At 32.3% G+C, this 18,628-nt stretch overlaps 1 protein-coding gene and 1 pseudogene across 1 annotated transcript; both read right to left on the bottom strand.

Moving 5' to 3' along the window:
- Nucleotides 1-1,451: 1,451 nt before the first annotated feature.
- Nucleotides 1,452-3,984, bottom strand: LOC112034155 (cationic peroxidase 1). The gene is made up of 4 exons (XM_024066945.2): nt 3,706-3,984; nt 2,873-3,061; nt 2,431-2,602; nt 1,452-2,056 (listed from the first exon to the last, which is right to left on the bottom strand). Exons 1-4 carry the CDS (start codon nt 3,931-3,933, stop codon nt 1,671-1,673), a joined length of 975 nt encoding a protein of 324 aa, XP_023922713.1. The 5' UTR covers nt 3,934-3,984; the 3' UTR covers nt 1,452-1,670.
- A 10,177-nt stretch (nt 3,985-14,161) lies between these two features.
- On the bottom strand, nt 14,162-18,019 carry LOC112025838 (cationic peroxidase 1-like; annotated as a pseudogene).
- Between the last annotated feature and the right edge of the window lie 609 nt (nt 18,020-18,628).

Genomic DNA, 18,628 nt, shown 5'->3' with positions numbered 1-18,628 from the left:
AGAGAGAGAAATAAAATTTTTGTGAGGAAAAATTATGCATATAATGGAAGATAGAATGTCAAAATTATAATAAAATGATGATAATAAGAAGAAAAAAAATGAGTACAATAATAAGGAAGATAAAGGAAAAGATGAAGAGTGATATTAAGATAGAAGGTAGTGGAGAGATGAAAATGTAAAGGGAATGAGAAAGGTTGGAGAAAGTGTAAATATTAAGAAAATGAGTACAATTTTATTTATTTGAATTTAAATAAAATATTATATGTTTAATTTAAAATATATATATATAAATAATTGAATTATATGGAGGATGTAGGTGAGTTTAAATATTGAATAAAATAAGATGAAAAGAAAAAAAAATGTAAAAATAATAATAATAATAAACACCAAATTACCTAAATCATGTTATGTAATAGAATAATATATATTATATTCATATATATTATCTTTAATTTTTTTATAACGCAATAAGATAACATTTAACAATCAAAGAGTACAAAAAAACTTAAAACATAAAATTAAATCGCATCAACCCAAAGTAGAGTTATAACGAACACAAAAAATTTATCAACTTAAAATAGAGACGCAGGAAAAAAATATATTGAGAGAGAGAGAGAGAGAGAGAACATTTTGTGAGGGAAAACTATGCAAAGAATGGAAGAGAGAATGACAAATTTATAGTAAGATGGTGTGAATATAAAGAGACAAAATAAAGGAAGATGAAGGGAAAGATGAATAATGATATTAAGGTTAAGAGTAGTAGGGAGATGAAAAAGTATGAGAATGAGAAAGGTTGGAAAAAGTGTAATTATTAATAAAAATAAGTAAACGTTAAAAAAAATTATAGGAAAATTAGAAAGAAAAAAGATAATGGCGTGAATGCTGATGCAGCTTAACTGAAGTACAGTAACAATAAATGCTACGTTTCAACTTTTAGATGTATATAGATTTGGCGGGGCTATGTCCCCCCCCCCCCTCTCAACCTATGCTTAACGTGACTCTGCCCCTGAATACAATCCTCTCCATTTTATACACACACAGCTAATGTAAAATAAATGAATTGAAGGATTGGCAAGAACAAACATAGTTTTGCATGACATTGAGGACAATTTAAGATCTAGCATATGATTATTTTCTGAATAAGAGAAGAACATCCAAGCATTATCATGCTTAGATCCTAATTACCATAGCAACATTACCACAAAGTATGTTTAGTCAAGCATAGTAACACTAAAACATAACTACACTAATGTCCATATATAAAAAATCAAACAAACAACAAAAGGGGAGAAAGTTCTCTTTAACTCTAGAGGAGAGACAATGAAATGCTAGCACATCTTAGTGTGGCGCATCTTAGTGTTCACAACAAAGATCCAACCATCAAATTATTATAAATAATATATATATATATATATATGATATGAATGCCACCCGTCAACACAACATATAAATTTAATACTGCAATATAATTAATCACTCCACTTGAGCCAAGATCCGGGAATATATACAATGCATGATGGAAAATTCGTGTCATACATATGCCAATATTTCTCTGAACTTGTGCTCAAAATTGACAATAGAAAACTAATTCAAACGAGCAATAATGTCTTTATTTTTTTCAACTAAAAAAAAAAAGTGAAGAACAATGCATACTCTAGTGCCTCAATTACTCAGTTGGCTTTCCTGCAATTTTTCCTTATTTGGCCGCTTGTGCCTGTGAGTGGACTCAGTCTTCCCATCTTCACCATTGCGTTGGCAAAGTCTGTTATGAGGGCTCCCACGTTGTTGCTATAATTGGTAACTATGGAATCAGTGGAACCTCCGCTAAAGAGTTGCTGATCCGAGTGCAAGAGACCCTTTTTGTTTATCAAATTCGTATAGTAAGCAGTGTCAAAGGATGTTGGACTAGTTACATCTAGAGGGGCAAGATTGGAGTCACCGCCAGTGCTTGGACAGTTTGATTTCAACGAAGTTGCGTATGAGGAATCTATGTTGGTTTCATTGTAAATCCTGGTTCGAAAGTTTCCGCAAGTTGCTTGGCCAATTGTGTGAGATCCTGAACAAATTATAGTGGGTGTCATTTCATACCAGGCTTCTTTTAACTGACGATATAATTTGAAATGTATAGCATCCGTTATTATTTGATTACCATCGGCTCAAGAAATTAATTGGTTTCTTATTTTATATTTTTAGGATTAATTTAACCATAGATTTCTTAATTGATGACAAGATAAAAACCTATGTTTCACACTTAACTTTGTTCTTTATCAATTATATTTTGTCACATGTTTATTTTTTTTTTTTCTTCCATATAAAGCATGAAAAGTTGAATGCTTGAGACTTAACTAATCGAGTTAATTGGAACCTATTATACGAGATTTTAAACACCACTAGCAGGATATAATTAGAGTTACTAAGAATTTAACATACCTGACAAAGCCACCATCTCTTTGGCAGTGAAACCTTTGTATGAGAAGGCGTTGATAAGGCCACTAAGATCTAAGGTTGGACTAGGGATGTTGGAATTAACGGCAGCAGAACTTGCAGTGATGGAGTCTCTTCTGCCCAAATCAACAGGCCAACTCCAAATAGGTGCACTTAGCTGAATTAAAACCAACAATATGATGCAAATGACATCGAAAGAACAAGGTTTTAATAATGAAGTCAATATAGCTTTGACCTATTGCCACAACTTATCTTCATTTTAATTATGAAGTTTATTTGATTTATGTACAATTTTTTTAAAACTTGGCATTTTTTTTAATGTAACATTGTACTTTATCCGGTTTATTTTTTAAAACCAAATAAACTCATGGAAATAAACTTATGGTTAAAATTAATAAGTAATATAAAAGATTGAGCTCTTTCTTACAGCAACAACTGAATCTCTTGCAACAACGGCTAAAATATCAGCACAAGACACAACACCGGGGCACAAATTCTCCAACTTAGATTTGATAGTGTCTATCACTTCAAAACCCCTTAGAGAAGCATTTGGAGTAGCATTTTTCTCTCCTTGGCCAGTTGTTGTATCATCCAATAGTACGGATGCATCACATCCCTGTTACAAAATGTTATTCAAAATGAAAGTTCAACGATCCATTAACACAATATACTATAGTTTCTTGTATAATCAACTAGAGACACTTTCCAATTTGCATGGAATTTAGACTTTACGTTCTCATGAAACTATATTATGGGCCTGTAAATGACTTTAGCATGGGTTCAAATGACCTTATAACTTATTGCTGGGTAAGCTATGCCAATCCACTTCAATCATCAATCTATGTACACAAGATTCACTTTGTACTTGAACGGTTGAACCTCAGTATCCTCACAAACAGGTCATTATACTAATATTGCCAAATCCCTGATTTGGATGGTTATAATACACTATAATCTATATATTACTATGACATGACTTTTACATGAATTAATATAGAAATAAATTTAGTGATATAAAATTTTCTTAAATTTTTTTTAATAATTTATTGTGATTGGTGTATAATAAAAGTGATCTCTATGATAAATCATGAAAGTAATATTGCCCTTTTCATAACAAGTCACTAGCAAAAAAGTTGTCAAATATATTGTATTCCTAATGCTACTTTTAGAAACACACACCCACTATACACACACAAAACATGCAAACATTTGTAGATTGATATTGCAGAAAAAAGAAGAAGAAAGTTAGAGATGACTTGCATTTACAAAGCAGTCATGAAAGTGAAGGCGCAGCAGGGATGCTCCCATACGTGCCTCACTTGACACTGCAGACTCTACAGCCGATTTAATGGTGGAAAGGGCATTAGGGCATGATGTTGCATAGAAATCAGAGGACAACTGAGCAGAGACCATCCCCACAAGAAGTGGGAATAACAGGCAGAACTTAATTGTAGTGAGATTTGATGGGATAGAGTAATAGCGAGCCATGATAATGATATGATATAAAGAAGCAGATAAAGAATAAGGCTTTCTCGCTTGTTTTGTGGTTAATGCAGTAGAGTTCTTGTGTATTTATAGTTTTATACAAGAGCAGATCTCCCTGCGTGGCCTTTTTATGCGCACCGAGTCAAACCTTTGGAATGAAAAATAATATTTTATTTTATAAAAAAAATATTGCAATAAATATGTGTATAATTTATACTATAAACATTTTTATTGCATTTTTTAAGTAAGTGGAGCCAAGAGAATACAACCCTCTCCATTTCATTTGAAATGGATAATATCCTTTCACATTTTAAGATTTTTTTGTTTTAATTTCTTGAATCTAATAATGTATAAAGCATTATTTTATATAAAATTTTAAATAATCTAATATTCAATATACATTTAGATTTATAACATATAATTCGGAATATGAATTGGATCCATTTCAAAATGGAATTCAATTAGGATAGTAGATTAAGATCTTCTTGTTTATTTAAGCTCATGCGTGTGTGTAAAGTTATCGTTATTTAATTACTAGACAATAATTGAATGGTCAATTTCATTAGAGTTTTTTCCGGAAGATTCAAAATATCCAATAGTAATTTAGTCAAAACTTTAGACCAACGAAAAGTGATTGTTTATACAAAAGTTGTGTTCCAATAGGGGAAAAAGTCAACCAAAAAATAAAAATAAAAAACTTCAAATTTGATACCCATAATAAAAACAATAAAAGAAAAACTAAATGTTTATGTTTATGAAAGTATAATTACTCTCCAAAACCAATTAAAACTAAGAGTGTCATTGGATACCGCATATTACTAAAAATTGAAAAATAAAAACACTGTAACAAAATAATTTTTAAATATGTAAATAGTACTATGAAACTCAGTTTTAAAGTTGATTTTATTAAAATCCTTACTTACAGGTCTCGTGAACAGTGCACGAGACCCACACAAAAATACTAGATGCAACTTACAAAATCATTTCATCATTATCCAAACATACACTAAATGAGCTTTGTTGGATATGGCTGGCAAAGGCTTCGGTAGCTGTCAATGCTACAAAATACAAACTAATTACATCCAAGCATATATTATCCTTAGTTTTCTATTACGTAGAATTTATACTCAGTTTGCTTATTTATCTTCCTTATAAAAATAAATAAATAAAATAAAATAAAATAAAATAAAAGGTCTGGGATTCATTGAACCCATTATAAATGTATAACTTTGGAAGACTAGTATATATTCTGCTGTTGAAAAGAATCAAAAAGTGATCCAAACAGATACTGAAAACGGAATAAAAAAATACCGTGATCTAGTCATGTTTCGTCTTTTGTTAATAAAAGTATTAGGCCTTAATTCCCCCCCACTTTTTTTTTTTTTGGTAATTTAATAACTGGCTGAATTATAAGACTCTTTTTGGAAATAAGAGATGCTAAGTCTACAATAATTTTACAACAAATTACAGATGGTTAGTTGTTATTGGTTCAAATTTGAAACTAACATTAAAATTATTTTTTTGCCCCAACAATAACAACCAGTAACAACCTGCCACTTAGAATTTATTGTAAAAATGTTATAAAAATGTTATAAACATATCATTTCTCTTTGAAAATAGACTAATTCACACCACTCTTATAACTTTTACACATTTTCTTATTATTTTTGTCCTTCTCTAAAAAAAATGGCTCTTGTCTATTTTTAGTTAATACGTCTCGTGAGGAATATATAGTTTTTTTTTTTAATTAATTTTTTACGGCCGGAGTGAGATTTTCCACGGCCACCTACGGCCGTACCCCACACGCTTTGCTTTTATAGTGGTAGACTTGTTTGCTAGCATTCCATGTAGAGACCATATTCAAAGTTTTATTTTTCTATGTTGTAAAATGATTCAAATGTGTGTTGCGCAGTGTGCAATATAATTATTCCATGCACATGGAAAGGAGTTAGACACGTTCAACTCAAAATAGATTATATTTGGAGTTTATCTATAAATGAATCAACTTGTTTTAACACTCTTCCCAAAAAACAAAAAAACAAAAACAAAACAAAATCTTGTTTTAACAAGACACGTTTTACCCATATAATAATCAAATAATAACCAAACCTTATCATGAAGCCTATTGCCCTATCATGTTTTACCAAAAACAAAATAGCCATGCAGTTCATTAATATCTTGATGTTTAGAGATGAGCTTGTGTATGTAATATTATTCATCTTACTTTGTATGCGTAGGCAGACCCATATTTCAAAAAACATATAATTATGTAATTAGAGTTAAGAGTTTAGGTCTTAAAAGTTATATTTGGCCTCTTAAGAAATGAATAAAGAAATGAATTTTTTGTAGTTAACGTTTTCTAAGTTCAAGTGGTGATTCCATATGAAGGTGTCAACAATCTTCAAGTATTGCCATGCCGTCCACAAACTACTAATTCCTCTAAGCCCTTAATCATGCCGTCCATAGACTACTAATTCCTCTGGTATGCTACCCAATCATTTACACTAAAATAAATAAAGAAATGAATTTTTTGTAGTTAACGTTTTCTAAGTTCAAATGGTGATTCCATATGAAGGTGTCAACAATTTTCAAGTGTTGCCATGCCGTCCACAACACTTGCCATGCCGTCCGCAAACTACTAATTCCTCTAAGCCCTTAATCATGCTGTCCATAGACTACTAATTCCTCTAGGTCCTTAACGCACCAAGGGCAGCAGATTATAAAAAAAAAGGTTTCTCTCAAATTAGGGAGGGAAATCCTTCAAACTTCTCATATATGTTTTTATTGGATGTGAATTTTGAAAATCTAATAATTGGATTGCATATTCTTATTAAATCCTTCGTGCTTACACAAATTTCTAAAAAATCAAAGATAATTGCTATGACATTAATCAAATGTTTAAATTTCAAGTTTTTATGATCTAAAATTATGCATAAAAAATAAATTTATTGATCAAATAGTAAATAACATCTAATTTAAAAACAATTTTACAAACATGTTAAGAGCATAAAAAACATGCAATCTAATGATTAGATTTTCATAATCAACATCCAATAAAAAGATATATGATGAGTTTGAAGAGTTTGAAGAGTTCTTTGCAATCTAGTTTAGAGAGAAACATTATTCTAAAAAATGCTTGAATTTTAGGATTGAAAAATGTATACATAATTTCATTTACAATTTTCCCCCAATTGATTCTCTAATTTCAATTATAAGAACAATTTTTTAAAAATATAAGTGGATTTTAACTGTATGATTGGGTATTGATATAGCTAAGAGAACATGGAACAATTTTTTTTTTTTTTTGGGGTAGTATAACATAATATTGAGTATTGATAGATTCTTGCTATAACTATGTCTATTGTTTTTTTCTGTTTGTTTTTTGTTTTTGTTGTTTTTTTAGATTACTCCAGAAGTTTCATGGAATGACATTCACTCTCCTAATATTTCAAAAAATGACACTTTCTCTTGAAGTTCTAATAAATGCAATAGAAAAGTATACACTCTTTCACACGGTTACTTCCCTAATAGAATATTTCATTTAAAAAAAAAAAAATGATATCTACTCATTTATACTAACTTAAGAGGAAGAGTTTCATTTGTCCACACAAACCTCGAAGTGGGGGTTGGGGTTGGGTTTGGGATCTTTTTGCTTGAAAATGTGGAACCTAAGGAAAGTATATCTCATCAGTAATTGTACAGGAAAAACTCTTTTTTAGGCTATTTCCCCGTCTTTTCCCAAGTAATAGTTCGACTTTCACCTTCATGAGTTCATTGTTCTTTAGATTCTTCCACCACGAAGAAGAATATTATTCAACTTCATGGCAAAAAGTTTTACTATGTGATGATTTGATACATCCTGGATTGAGATCAAATGTGTTAGGTTCTAAGAATTAGAAACTAATATATTAAAACTTCATTTTGTAATGTTGGCAAATCATGATCAAAACGTTTTAGTCATGTTTAGACTTGCTTAAAATATATGCTTTTTAAGTAAAGTTGGAATCAAGTTACTGCAGAATTTATTTTGCAATTCTATCTGGCTCGATCGATCGAGAATTAGACTTGACCGATCGAAAGTCGTGCAGATTATTTTTTCTGCAAAATTTCCAACTTAGCCCAAGCCCATTTGACGTGTAGGGTTTTATGTTTTACTCTTAGAAACTGGTAGGAATATAGTATAAACAAGAATGCAGTATTTTGTTTATATTTCTACCTATTTGGGCAAGATGTTCGTAAGCAAGGAGAAGGAGAGACTTTTGTAATGAAGGGATTCAAACTTTAGAATCAGAAAGAGAAGTTATCATCCCATGTTAGACGAGTTAATATTGCTCATAACCAAGCTGTCAAGAAGAGTGAAGATTTAATGAAGGAAAAGTAACACATTCAAAGTGTTTTGGTTAAGCAATCAAATCAAGATAAAATTGAATTTCGAGTTCAATTAAATGCAATAGTTGATTACATAAGATTCCTTTTATGCCGGGGGTTAGCTTTTTGTGGTCACGATGAATCTCAAGGTTCAAGTGATAAAGGAAATTTCCTTGAGCTTCTACAATTTTCGGCAGATCACAATGAATCTATCAATGAAGTGTTGCAAAAAGCTCTAAAAAATTGCAATTACCCAACATGAAATTCAAAAAGACATTGTGAATGCAATTACACATGAAACATCCAAAGCCATCATCAAGGATCTTAACAATGGGTTCTTTTCAATATTAGTTGATAATTCAAGTGATAGCTCAGTGAAAGAGCAAATGGCCCTCATTCTTCGATATGTGAACAAAAAAGGAATTTTTATAGACCGTTTTGTTGGTATTGTACATGTAACAAATACCATCACTTTGTCACTCAAATATGCTATTGAATGTTTACTTTGTGAACATAATTTAAGTTTATCAAAATTACATGGGCAAGGTTATGACGGAGCTAGTAATATGCAAGGTGATATCAATGGTCTGAAAACTTTAATTTTTAAAGAGAATAAGTCAGCATTTTATGTCCATTGTTTTACTCGTCAACTTCAATTGACTCTTATTGCCATTGCTAAAAATCACATTAACATTGCTTAATTTTTTTTGTGGTTAGTAATTTAATAACTGTTGTGGAGGCTCTTGTAAGAGACGAGATGCTCTTCAAGATGCACAATTTGCCAAAATTAAAGAAGAATTAGAGAAGGGTGTACGTAGAAGTGGGCAAGGTTTGAATCAAGAGGCAAATGTTAAACGTCCTAGTGATACATGTTGGAGATCATATTATGGGACTATTCTCAACTTGATTTTGATGTTCTCTGCTATTGTTGATGTACTTGAGATTACTGAAGAATATGGCCTTTTTGACCAAAAAGTTGAAGCTCAATCTATTATGAGGTCAATTCTATCTTGGCGAAAAGCACATTTTAGTCCCTACATTTTCAGACGATTCCATTTTAGTCCCTATATTTTATTTTTACCGTTTTTAGTCCCTATTCTGAAAAATGCCATCTATTTTTGTCCTTCCCGTTAGTGCTCTAACGGCAAAATCCTAGGTGGTAGACAGAGTGCCTCGCTGGCACACTAAATGCTGACGTCAGCATTAAAATAATAATATAATATATTATTTAGCATTTTAAAAATGCCACATCATTTTTTAAAAACAAAAAATAATTTATGAATTTTAACTAAATGAAAAAAAAAAAGAAAAAACATAAATAAAAACAAAAAATAATATAAATTGAGATCTAGCTTTATTTTGAGTAAGAACATACAAGAACATAAACCTACTCATTGTTTTGTTTGCAACCAAACATAATATCAGCTGAAAACCTTTATTATCAAAAATATTTTTTTTTATACGTAAAAATAAGTAAATAAACCCAGTCAGTGTTTTTCAAAAATTTAGTAACCCATTGTTCTTTCCCTGACATCATAAACCCAAAAATTATAAAAAAAGAAATAAAATAAAATAAAATAAAATAAAAAACTGAAGTTGTTCTTCGTGTTCTTCCTAGACCTAGAAATTTTCTTCATAAACAAACACACACACACACAAAACCCATAAAAACAAACAACTCCACATTCTCTCCAAAAAAACAAAAACATGAAATCAACGATCAAACGAGATTCTTCAGACCCCAGATTCCTTATTAGATTCTTCAGACTCTCTCAAGCTCTCTTTTCAAAATGCAATTTCAGACTCTCTCTCTCTTCAAAATGCAATTTCAGACTCTCTCTCTCTCTCTCTCTCTCTCTCTCTCTCTCTCTCTCTCTCTCTCTCTCTCTCTCTCTCTCTCTTAAAGAAAAGAAAAAAAAAAAAAAGGGATATTGTAAATGCTATGAATCTTGTTAAAGTGTCTAATCAACGATTGCAAGTGATGAGAGATGATGAATGAATATCTTTATTGACTGAAGTGTCTTTATTTTGTACCATACATGATATTCCTATCTTGAACATAGATGAAATACTTGTAGTTAATGGGAGGCCGCGACACACCACCCAACCAAATACAAATTTATATTATTATTGTGTTGAGTTATTCTACACAGTCACAGATTTGCAACTTCAAAAGCTTAACAACCGTTTTTAAAAGGTGAATACTGATTTGCTACTTTGTATGGCTTGCTTGAATCCAAGTAATTCATTTGTGGTTTTCGATAAGGAAAAGTTAATACGCCTAGCAAAGTTCTATCCACCTAATTTTTCTGGGACAAATATTTTGGCACTTGGCTCTCAACTTCAAAATTACATTTTTCATATGCGTAGCACAGCAATGACTTGTTTTTAGAGCTTCAAGAAGTTGGTGAACTTGCTGAAAAGTTAATGAAGACAGGGAAGCAAGACACTTATCCATTAGTCTATTTGCTTGTGAAATTTAGTTTTGACCTTCCTATCGCTACTGCAACAGTAGAAAGAAGTTTTTCAACAATAAAATATGAAAGTTCAAAATGGGTATGAAACACCCTTGAACGTTTAGACCCCAAATAATAAAATTACCAATTCAAGCTTTATATCAAACAATTAATGTGCGGAACATGATAACAAGCTCATAACAGAATTGGTAAACAATTTAAGCCAAATATAAACACATCCACAGCAGTAAATATAAGGCAAAGATAAAGAAAAGGAAGATGCAAACACACGGACAACACACGATGTGTTATCGAAGAGGAAACTGAAGTCCTCGGCGTAAAAGCTCTCCGCCGCCCTCCAAGCGGTCAAATAATCCACTAAAGAATGTAGTTGGATACATGAACAGCAGAAGACCCTCCAAGCCTAATCTACCCAAGTACCTAAGCCCTCTAAACTTCTTACTCCAACGAGGTTACGCCGAACCTATTTCTTCTTTAGCTTGCCGGATTTCGCTACTTGACCATAGCATCAACCAATGTATATTGCCTCCTTTCCAAACTGCTTCCCAAAGCACCAAATGGACCTTCTCACAGACGTGGGTGTGGTGAGATAAGGGTTTGGTAAATAACCTCTCAAGGGTATGACAATGGAGAGGAAGAGAGTAGAGGAATTTGTAGAGTCTCTTTAGATGAAGATTGGGGATGACTCAATCTTGGTTTTCTCTAGGGTTTTCTCTCACAAAATTCTCTCTGGAAGCTCTCTCAATATGATGGGTATAAGGGTGTATATATAGTCGGGTGAGAAGGGAATGCAAAACGTCAGTTTTTGCCAAACAGGGCAAGTTGGTGACTTGATCTCGCGGCTTGACCAAGTTGCGAATTCAAGTCGCGACGTAACGGCCTGGCCAGACTGGAACTTTTGTCCTGTAGTATGACAGCTGGCGCGACCCTTCAGCTTCCTAGTGTGCCTCTCACGTACCTGCCTTTCGCGGCTTGCCAGTCACGATCCACCCGCGAGCCCCGCGAGCCCTAGCCACAAGACTCTGTATTTCTTGCACACTCTTGAGTTTTTCTTCACATCTTTTCACACACTACCCTTACAATTTTCCCACCTAAATACAGGGTTGCTAAGTGCTAAATTACAAGCAAATTAGTCACGGAATAAAGCCAATTAAATGGTTGATTAAATTCAACCTTACAAAATATATAAAGAATGAACTACACAATCAAATGGGAGATCAGTGGATGAATAATTGCTTAGTTGTATATATTGAAAGAGATATAGCTTGTAGCATTGATAATTAGACTATTATGCAACGATTTNCTAGTGAACGGAAATGGGCGTTAGCAGTGGAGTAATCCCACAACGAGGAGATGAAGGAGTAGCGGCGGCCGAGGCGACTGGACCTTGTGAGAGCATTCCTGGAGGGAGCGGATTGGGTTGGAGGTTGGGGGAAGAGATAGATCGTAGATCTTGAGAGAGCCATCGGCTATGGCGGCGATAAGGAGAGAGTTGTTGTAGACGCCGTCGACGGTGTCGAAGAAGGCGAGTTCTATGAAAGGGGAGGAAGGAGTCGGAGTAAGGTCAAGGATGTGGACGCAGCTGGGTTTTTTTGGGTTGTTGCTCAGATCAGATTAGGATTTTCTGGGTTTTTGTTGTTCATCGGGTTATGAATTTAGCTCAGATCAGATCAGATTATGAATTTTTCTAGGTTGTTGCTCTTGTTCTGGATTTGTTTGTGGTTTTTGTTTTTTTGGAGAGAACGTGGAGTTGTTTGTTTTATGGGTTTTGTGTGTGTGTGTGAATGCAAAACGTCAGTTTTTGCCAAACAGGGCAAGTTGGCGACTTGATCTCGCGGCTTGACCAAGTCGCGAATTCAAGTCGCGACGTAACGGCCTGGCCAGACTGGAACTTTTGTCCTGTAGCATGACAGCTGGCGCGACCCTTCAGCTTCCTAGTGTGCCTCTCACGTACCTGCCTTTCGCGGCTTGCCAGTCACGATCCACCCGCGAGCCCCGCGAGCCCTAGCCACAAGACTCTGTATTTCTTGCACACTCTTGAGTTTTTCTTCACATCTTTTCACACACTACCCTTACAATTTTCCCACCTAAATACAGGGTTGCTAAGTGCTAAATTACAAGCAAATTAGTCACGGAATAAAGCCAATTAAATGGTTGATTAAATTCAACCTTACAAAATATATAAAGAATGAACTACACAATCAAATGGGAGATCAGTGGATGAATAATTGCTTAGTTGTATATATTGAAAGAGATATAGCTTGTAGCATTGATAATTAGACTATTATGCAACGATTTCAAAATATGAAAACCCGTAGAAGGAAATTGTAAACTTTATGTATTTGCATGTTTTTTTTATTGTTATTATTGTCAATATATGAATTTCTCTTTTTATTAGATTGTGTAATTTATACTTCTTAAGGAACACCTTAAGAAAATTTTCTAAAGCCACCACTGCACAATACATCCGTAAATTAATTTTGTCTATGTTGTTTGGAGTTTATGCCTTTATGGTGACCCACAAACCCAATAAATTTCCAATGGTTTCTCCATTTCCCCTAAAAAAGAAGGAATAAATTTTTTTTTTTTTAAAAAGTCTAAAATTAAGTATATTGCCAACTTACATGCCATGGTACTCACTCGGTTATTTGGTGGTTTTATTTGGAATTATATTTACCCTTTAACACTCATATGAAGAAATTGGATCACGTTGTTTAAATATTGGATTCAGTACATCTGAAATTTACTTCAATCAGTTGTCGAGACAGTCGAGTTAATGTTCTTCTCTTAAAAAATAAAAAATAAAAAGTTTGCAGAGTTAATGGATTGTCCGTTGGATTGCTGTTAATTAAGGTTAAACTTGGCTTGCTCTCTCTTAATTGTGTTTCTTTGCCATCTCAATAGTGAAAAGTTGTTTATTTTAAGATTATCTTGCTACATATATATTAGTTGTTGAATTTTCTTGTTTTTATTATATTTTTTGTAAAACAAAAAAAATTAATACTAAAGCAAAAAAAAAAAAATAATAATAATAATAACTATATTTGAACCAATGTCCATTATTTTTATATAGCAATATTAGAGATATAAATTTTTTTTCACTACATGTTTTACAACTTATTCACAACTTATTAAGATAATAAGTTTTTTTTTTTTTAATAAGTTGTGATTGAGGTAACACGATTTTTACATAAACTTCACTAATACCACATTATCACTTTTTATTATGTACCAACCACCAAAAAAAAAAAAATTGTAAAATCTTTTGTATCACAAGATTTATTGTTCTTAATATTATCTACCAAATCACCAAACAACAATAGCAACGAGAAGGAACACTTTATTCTCAAAAGCCACACAAATGGTAGATTAATTAGTGCCTTAAATTAGTTGACTTTCATGCAATTTTTCCTGATTTGGCCGCTTGTGCCTGTGAGTGGGCTAAGGTTCCCCATCATCACCATTGCGTTCGCAAAGTCTATTTGAAAGCTTCCCAAATCAGAGCTATAAGCACCAACTTGGAAATCTGTGGAACCTCCATTAAAGAGTTGTTGGTCTGAGTGCAAGAGACCCTTTTTGCTCAACAAATTCTTGAAGTAAGCATTGTCAAATGATGTTGGACTCGTGACATCTAGAGGGGCAAGATTGCCGTCACCACCAGCGCTTGGACAGTTTGATTTAATTGAAGTTGCTTATAGGAATCTATGTTGGTTTCATTGTAAATCCTGTCTCGAAAAATTGTGCAACTTGCTTGGCCTATTGTGTGAGATCCTAAACAAATTTTATAAAAATAATATGTTGGGTCATTTTATACATGGCTTTAAACTCCGTTGATGGGTTAATTTTTTTTTTTTTTTTTTCGAGCGAGATAATTACAACATACTGTTAATATCACCATTCGAATCATTTTCCCCCTAAACCCCAAATAATTGATGGGTTAATTAAATATTAAGTTTATAAGAACTTTTTACTATTGCGTTAAGATGAGATTTACTAACTTACAAAGTAGTTTTTTTAAATAAAATAAAATAAAAATAAATAAATAAATAAAATAAAACCTTTCCTTTTTGGGCTTGCCAACTATACTCTTTTTTATGTGCTTTGCTAATGGTTTATTTGTTGTAAAGTTGAGTAGGAATCAGGGAGAAAGGTTTGTAGTATAGGACCAGCCAGAATAAGTTTTAAAAACAAAGTTTTTATTTTTTCACTTTTAAAGGGAAATGTTAACGAATACCCTAAGGACATTTGTTAGGGAACCATTTTAGGAATGTTTTTATGAGAAAGGAGAAAAAGCAATTAATATTTTGACAGCTTTTTCAATTTCCCATAAAAGTGAGACAAAAATTTTCCTAAAAATTTTTAGGAAAATGCTAATGAGTGCCCTGAGAGTACTGGTTAATAATCCATTTAAAGAAAAATTTTATAAGAAATGAAAAAAAAAAGTAATTAATATTTTGACAGTTTTTTTCATTTCTTATAAAAGTGACATTAAAATTTTTCTAAAATGAATTATTAACCAGTGCGCTAAGGGCACTCGTTAGCATTTCCCAATTTTTTATTAGCAGTTACCCTAAGAGCATCCATTGACATGACCTTTTATTAAATTATATATTGTTGATTAGTTTACTTTCATCAATTTACTTTGTTTCTTTTGTACATGACTGTACCTTGAAAAAATGTAATATCTTTAATAAATACTCACTTGATAGGGCCACCATTTCTTGGGCAGTGAAACCCTTGTTTGAGAAGGCACTAATAAGGCCACTAAGATTCAATGCTGGAGAAGGGAGGTCGGAATTAGCAGCGCTTAAATTTGCAATGGTAGAGTCTCTTCTGCCTAATAGGAGCAGCCAACAAGGTCATTGAAACAAATAATTTCAACAGAAAAAGAACACGATTTTAATATATGTTCTAATATTATGGTCTAAATTAAAATTTATAAATCATATGAATTTGGAACTTTTTCTCACCGCAACAACTGTTACAATGTCAGCACAAGATACAACACCAGGGCACATATTCTCCAATTGAGATTTGATGGTGTCTATTACGTCAAATGACTCAAATCCCATTAGTGAATTATTATTAGGAAAGTTGTGTCATCCAAGAGGACTAATGCATCACACCCCTATTACATAATATTGCTCAAACTTGTTATTTTTCTGATGTTAAATATTCCTACCATCTATATTTTCTATATCTATTATAAGGAAAATGTCAAAGTTACTATTAACTTTACTATAAAAAAAAAGTTCTAAAATATGATAGTGACAAAAAATATGATTGATGTCATATAGTAATAAAATTTTAAATCATTATTTTTTTATTTTAAAAATTAACATAAGAATATGTAAAATTTATGTAATAAAATGTGTAATAGCTATCGTAATACTTCTCACCACAAATGCAGGGATAATACCTAAACAAATCAAGGGGTTCAATAATCCATTAGCACAATTTAGTATTGTCTTTTATGTTGTCATGAACCTTTTAAATTTATGTTGGGTTAAACAAGTAAATGACTTTACATGGCTCATAAAACATTATTGCATGTGAAGAGCTTGTTAGACATTTTTTTTTTTAACAAATAAGGGTATCCAAATCTCTTCAAGTATCTAACTATTCCCTTGGGCATGTGTAGTCTCCTCGTCCCACACACACCCGATTATTACAAGGAAGAAACACTTGGAGGTGGCCCTAAGGTACTGGCAAAAGGTTTTGAATCTAGGATCTCATAGATATCATGACACCTTACAATTTGAATTGTTAAGCCAAAAGAAGCGATTAAAATAATTTTGCATGCATCTTAACAACATTTTGTCCATGACTTTATTCTAAAATTGTGGTTATCATTAAGTTTAAATACAAAAATACTTTTCAATTTTTTTTACTACTAATTATGTGACTTGTTGTGTGAACAGCCTTATTGTTCAATTGACACATTCTTGTGTTTTCAATGAAGATATTTAGAATTCAAATTCTCCCTCCCCTATTGTAATTATTGTTAGGTTCTAAGTACTTAGGAACTAATGTATTAGAACTCTAATTTGTATTGTTAGCAAACCATGATCAAAACAGGTTGTTAGCTAGTCTTGTTTTAGATTTACTTAAAGTATGTCTTTTATGTAAAGTTGGAATCAAGTTAACTGCAGAATTGAGTGCGCAATTCTAACTGACTCGATCGATCAAAAATTATACTCGATCAATTGAAAGTCGTGCAGATTGTTTTTTCTGCAGAATTTCCAACTCAACCCTAAGCTCATATGACGTGTAGGGTTCTATGTTTTGCCCTAGATATAAAAGGCAAACCCTAGCCACATTTTAGAGGTTACTCTATTTGTGTGTGTGTGAATCTCTTATGACATCTGAGAGGTGATTGCCTTCACACATGCTTAGGATTATCAAGAAGGAGATTTCATTGAGAGCTTGATGATCATTCAGTTGTTGCACTAAAGAGCTTAAAGATACACAAGTGAGAGTGCTTGTACTTGCTGGAAAATCCAAGAAAGAAGGAGTCTGTGGTCTTAGAGCTTACACGTGGTCGTGTCAGTAAGTTTTTTACATGAGGTAGCAATAGGATGTTAGTGGTCTAAGTCGCTATTGTAAAACTTCGATTCTTTTATAGTGGATTCAGTTTTACCTTGAGGATAGCTAGGTTAAATCCTCCCTAGGTTTTTTACCGGTTTGGTTTTCCTAGGTCATCATATCTTTGTGTTCTTTATATTCCACACTTTAAATTGATATGATTATATGATTGTGTTAACCTAGATCTGAAATTTGGACTAAGTAATAACTTGGCTTGCTAACTAGGTTAATCCAATTGTGTTTTAAGGGGTCTAAAACCAAAACAATTATCAAATTATAAATAAAAAATTTTAAGAAAAAGTACATGACTACTTGTGATTCATGCATGATAAAATTGTGTCAATAGTAGACCTATATTTTAAAAAAAAAAAAGTATGTGACTTTATTTAAACAAATTAAAGCAGTCAAGAGAGAGAGAGAGAGATGACTTGAACAAAGCAGTCATGAAAGTGAAGACGGAGCAAGGATGCTCCCATGCGTGGCTCACTTGACACGGCAGAGTCTACAGCTGATTTAATGGTGGTAAGGGCATTAGGGCATGTTCTTGCATAGAAAAAGGGGGACAATAATTGAGCTGAGACCATTCCCTCAAAAAGTGAAAATAAGAGGTAGAATCTAATGGCAGCTAGAATTGCTGAGCTAGAATAATGGTGAGCCATAATGATTATTAATTGAAGATGGAAAAACAAGAACAAGAAGATGGATTTTCATTTTTTGCTTTGTTGGGTGGCTAAGGCACTAGAGTTCTCATGTATTTATACAAGAGATCCAGCTAACATACACGTTCTGGAATAATGTATGTTCATCAAAAAAAAGTTCTGGAATAATGTATTTTTCTCATTTCCCGGCCGAGTCAACGCTATAGACAGAAAAGGAATAAAATAAATTAATGAAAGATGTACGCGAGGTTATTTGTTTAACTTTTAATATGTGGGTTCTAGTTAACATAATTAGTAATATCTCTATTTGTCGAATAAGAATCCATGTTGTTCCTAAGAACAATAAATAAATTGAATTTTGTAACATTCAAAATATCATTTAGATCAAAATAATTTCTACAAGTCGTAGATTTAACCATAAAATAGAAATAAAATTAACAGATATTACATCGTTGGTGCTTGAAGTGTAGCTTATAATATATATGATAAACAATTTATAGTCAATTCATGAATGTTTTTAGGTGGTGGAATTGAGGCGTGAACCAAATTACTATCTTGAGACAATACGCATCGTCTATGGGATTCCCAGTGTAGTAAACTAACAACATT

The sequence above is a fragment of the Quercus suber genome, unplaced genomic scaffold, assembly GCF_002906115.3.
Source record: "Quercus suber isolate HL8 unplaced genomic scaffold, Cork oak 2.0 scaffold_95, whole genome shotgun sequence".
Taxonomy (NCBI): domain Eukaryota; kingdom Viridiplantae; phylum Streptophyta; class Magnoliopsida; order Fagales; family Fagaceae; genus Quercus; species Quercus suber.
The sequence above is the reverse complement of the archived record's forward strand: the minus strand, read 5'-3'. Positions and strand labels throughout refer to the sequence as shown.

Coding starts and splice junctions, on each gene's coding strand:
- LOC112034155 (XM_024066945.2), bottom strand. CDS start 3,933: ATGGCTCGCTATTACTCTATCCCATCAAATCTCACTACAATTAAGTTC. Junction 3,062..3,705: donor TTCATGACTGCTTTGTAAAT/GCAAGTCATCTC, acceptor ATTTTGTAACAG/GGATGTGATGCATCCGTACT. Junction 2,057..2,430: donor AGAGATGGTGGCTTTGTCAG/GTATGTTAAATT, acceptor TAATTTGTTCAG/GATCTCACACAATTGGCCAA.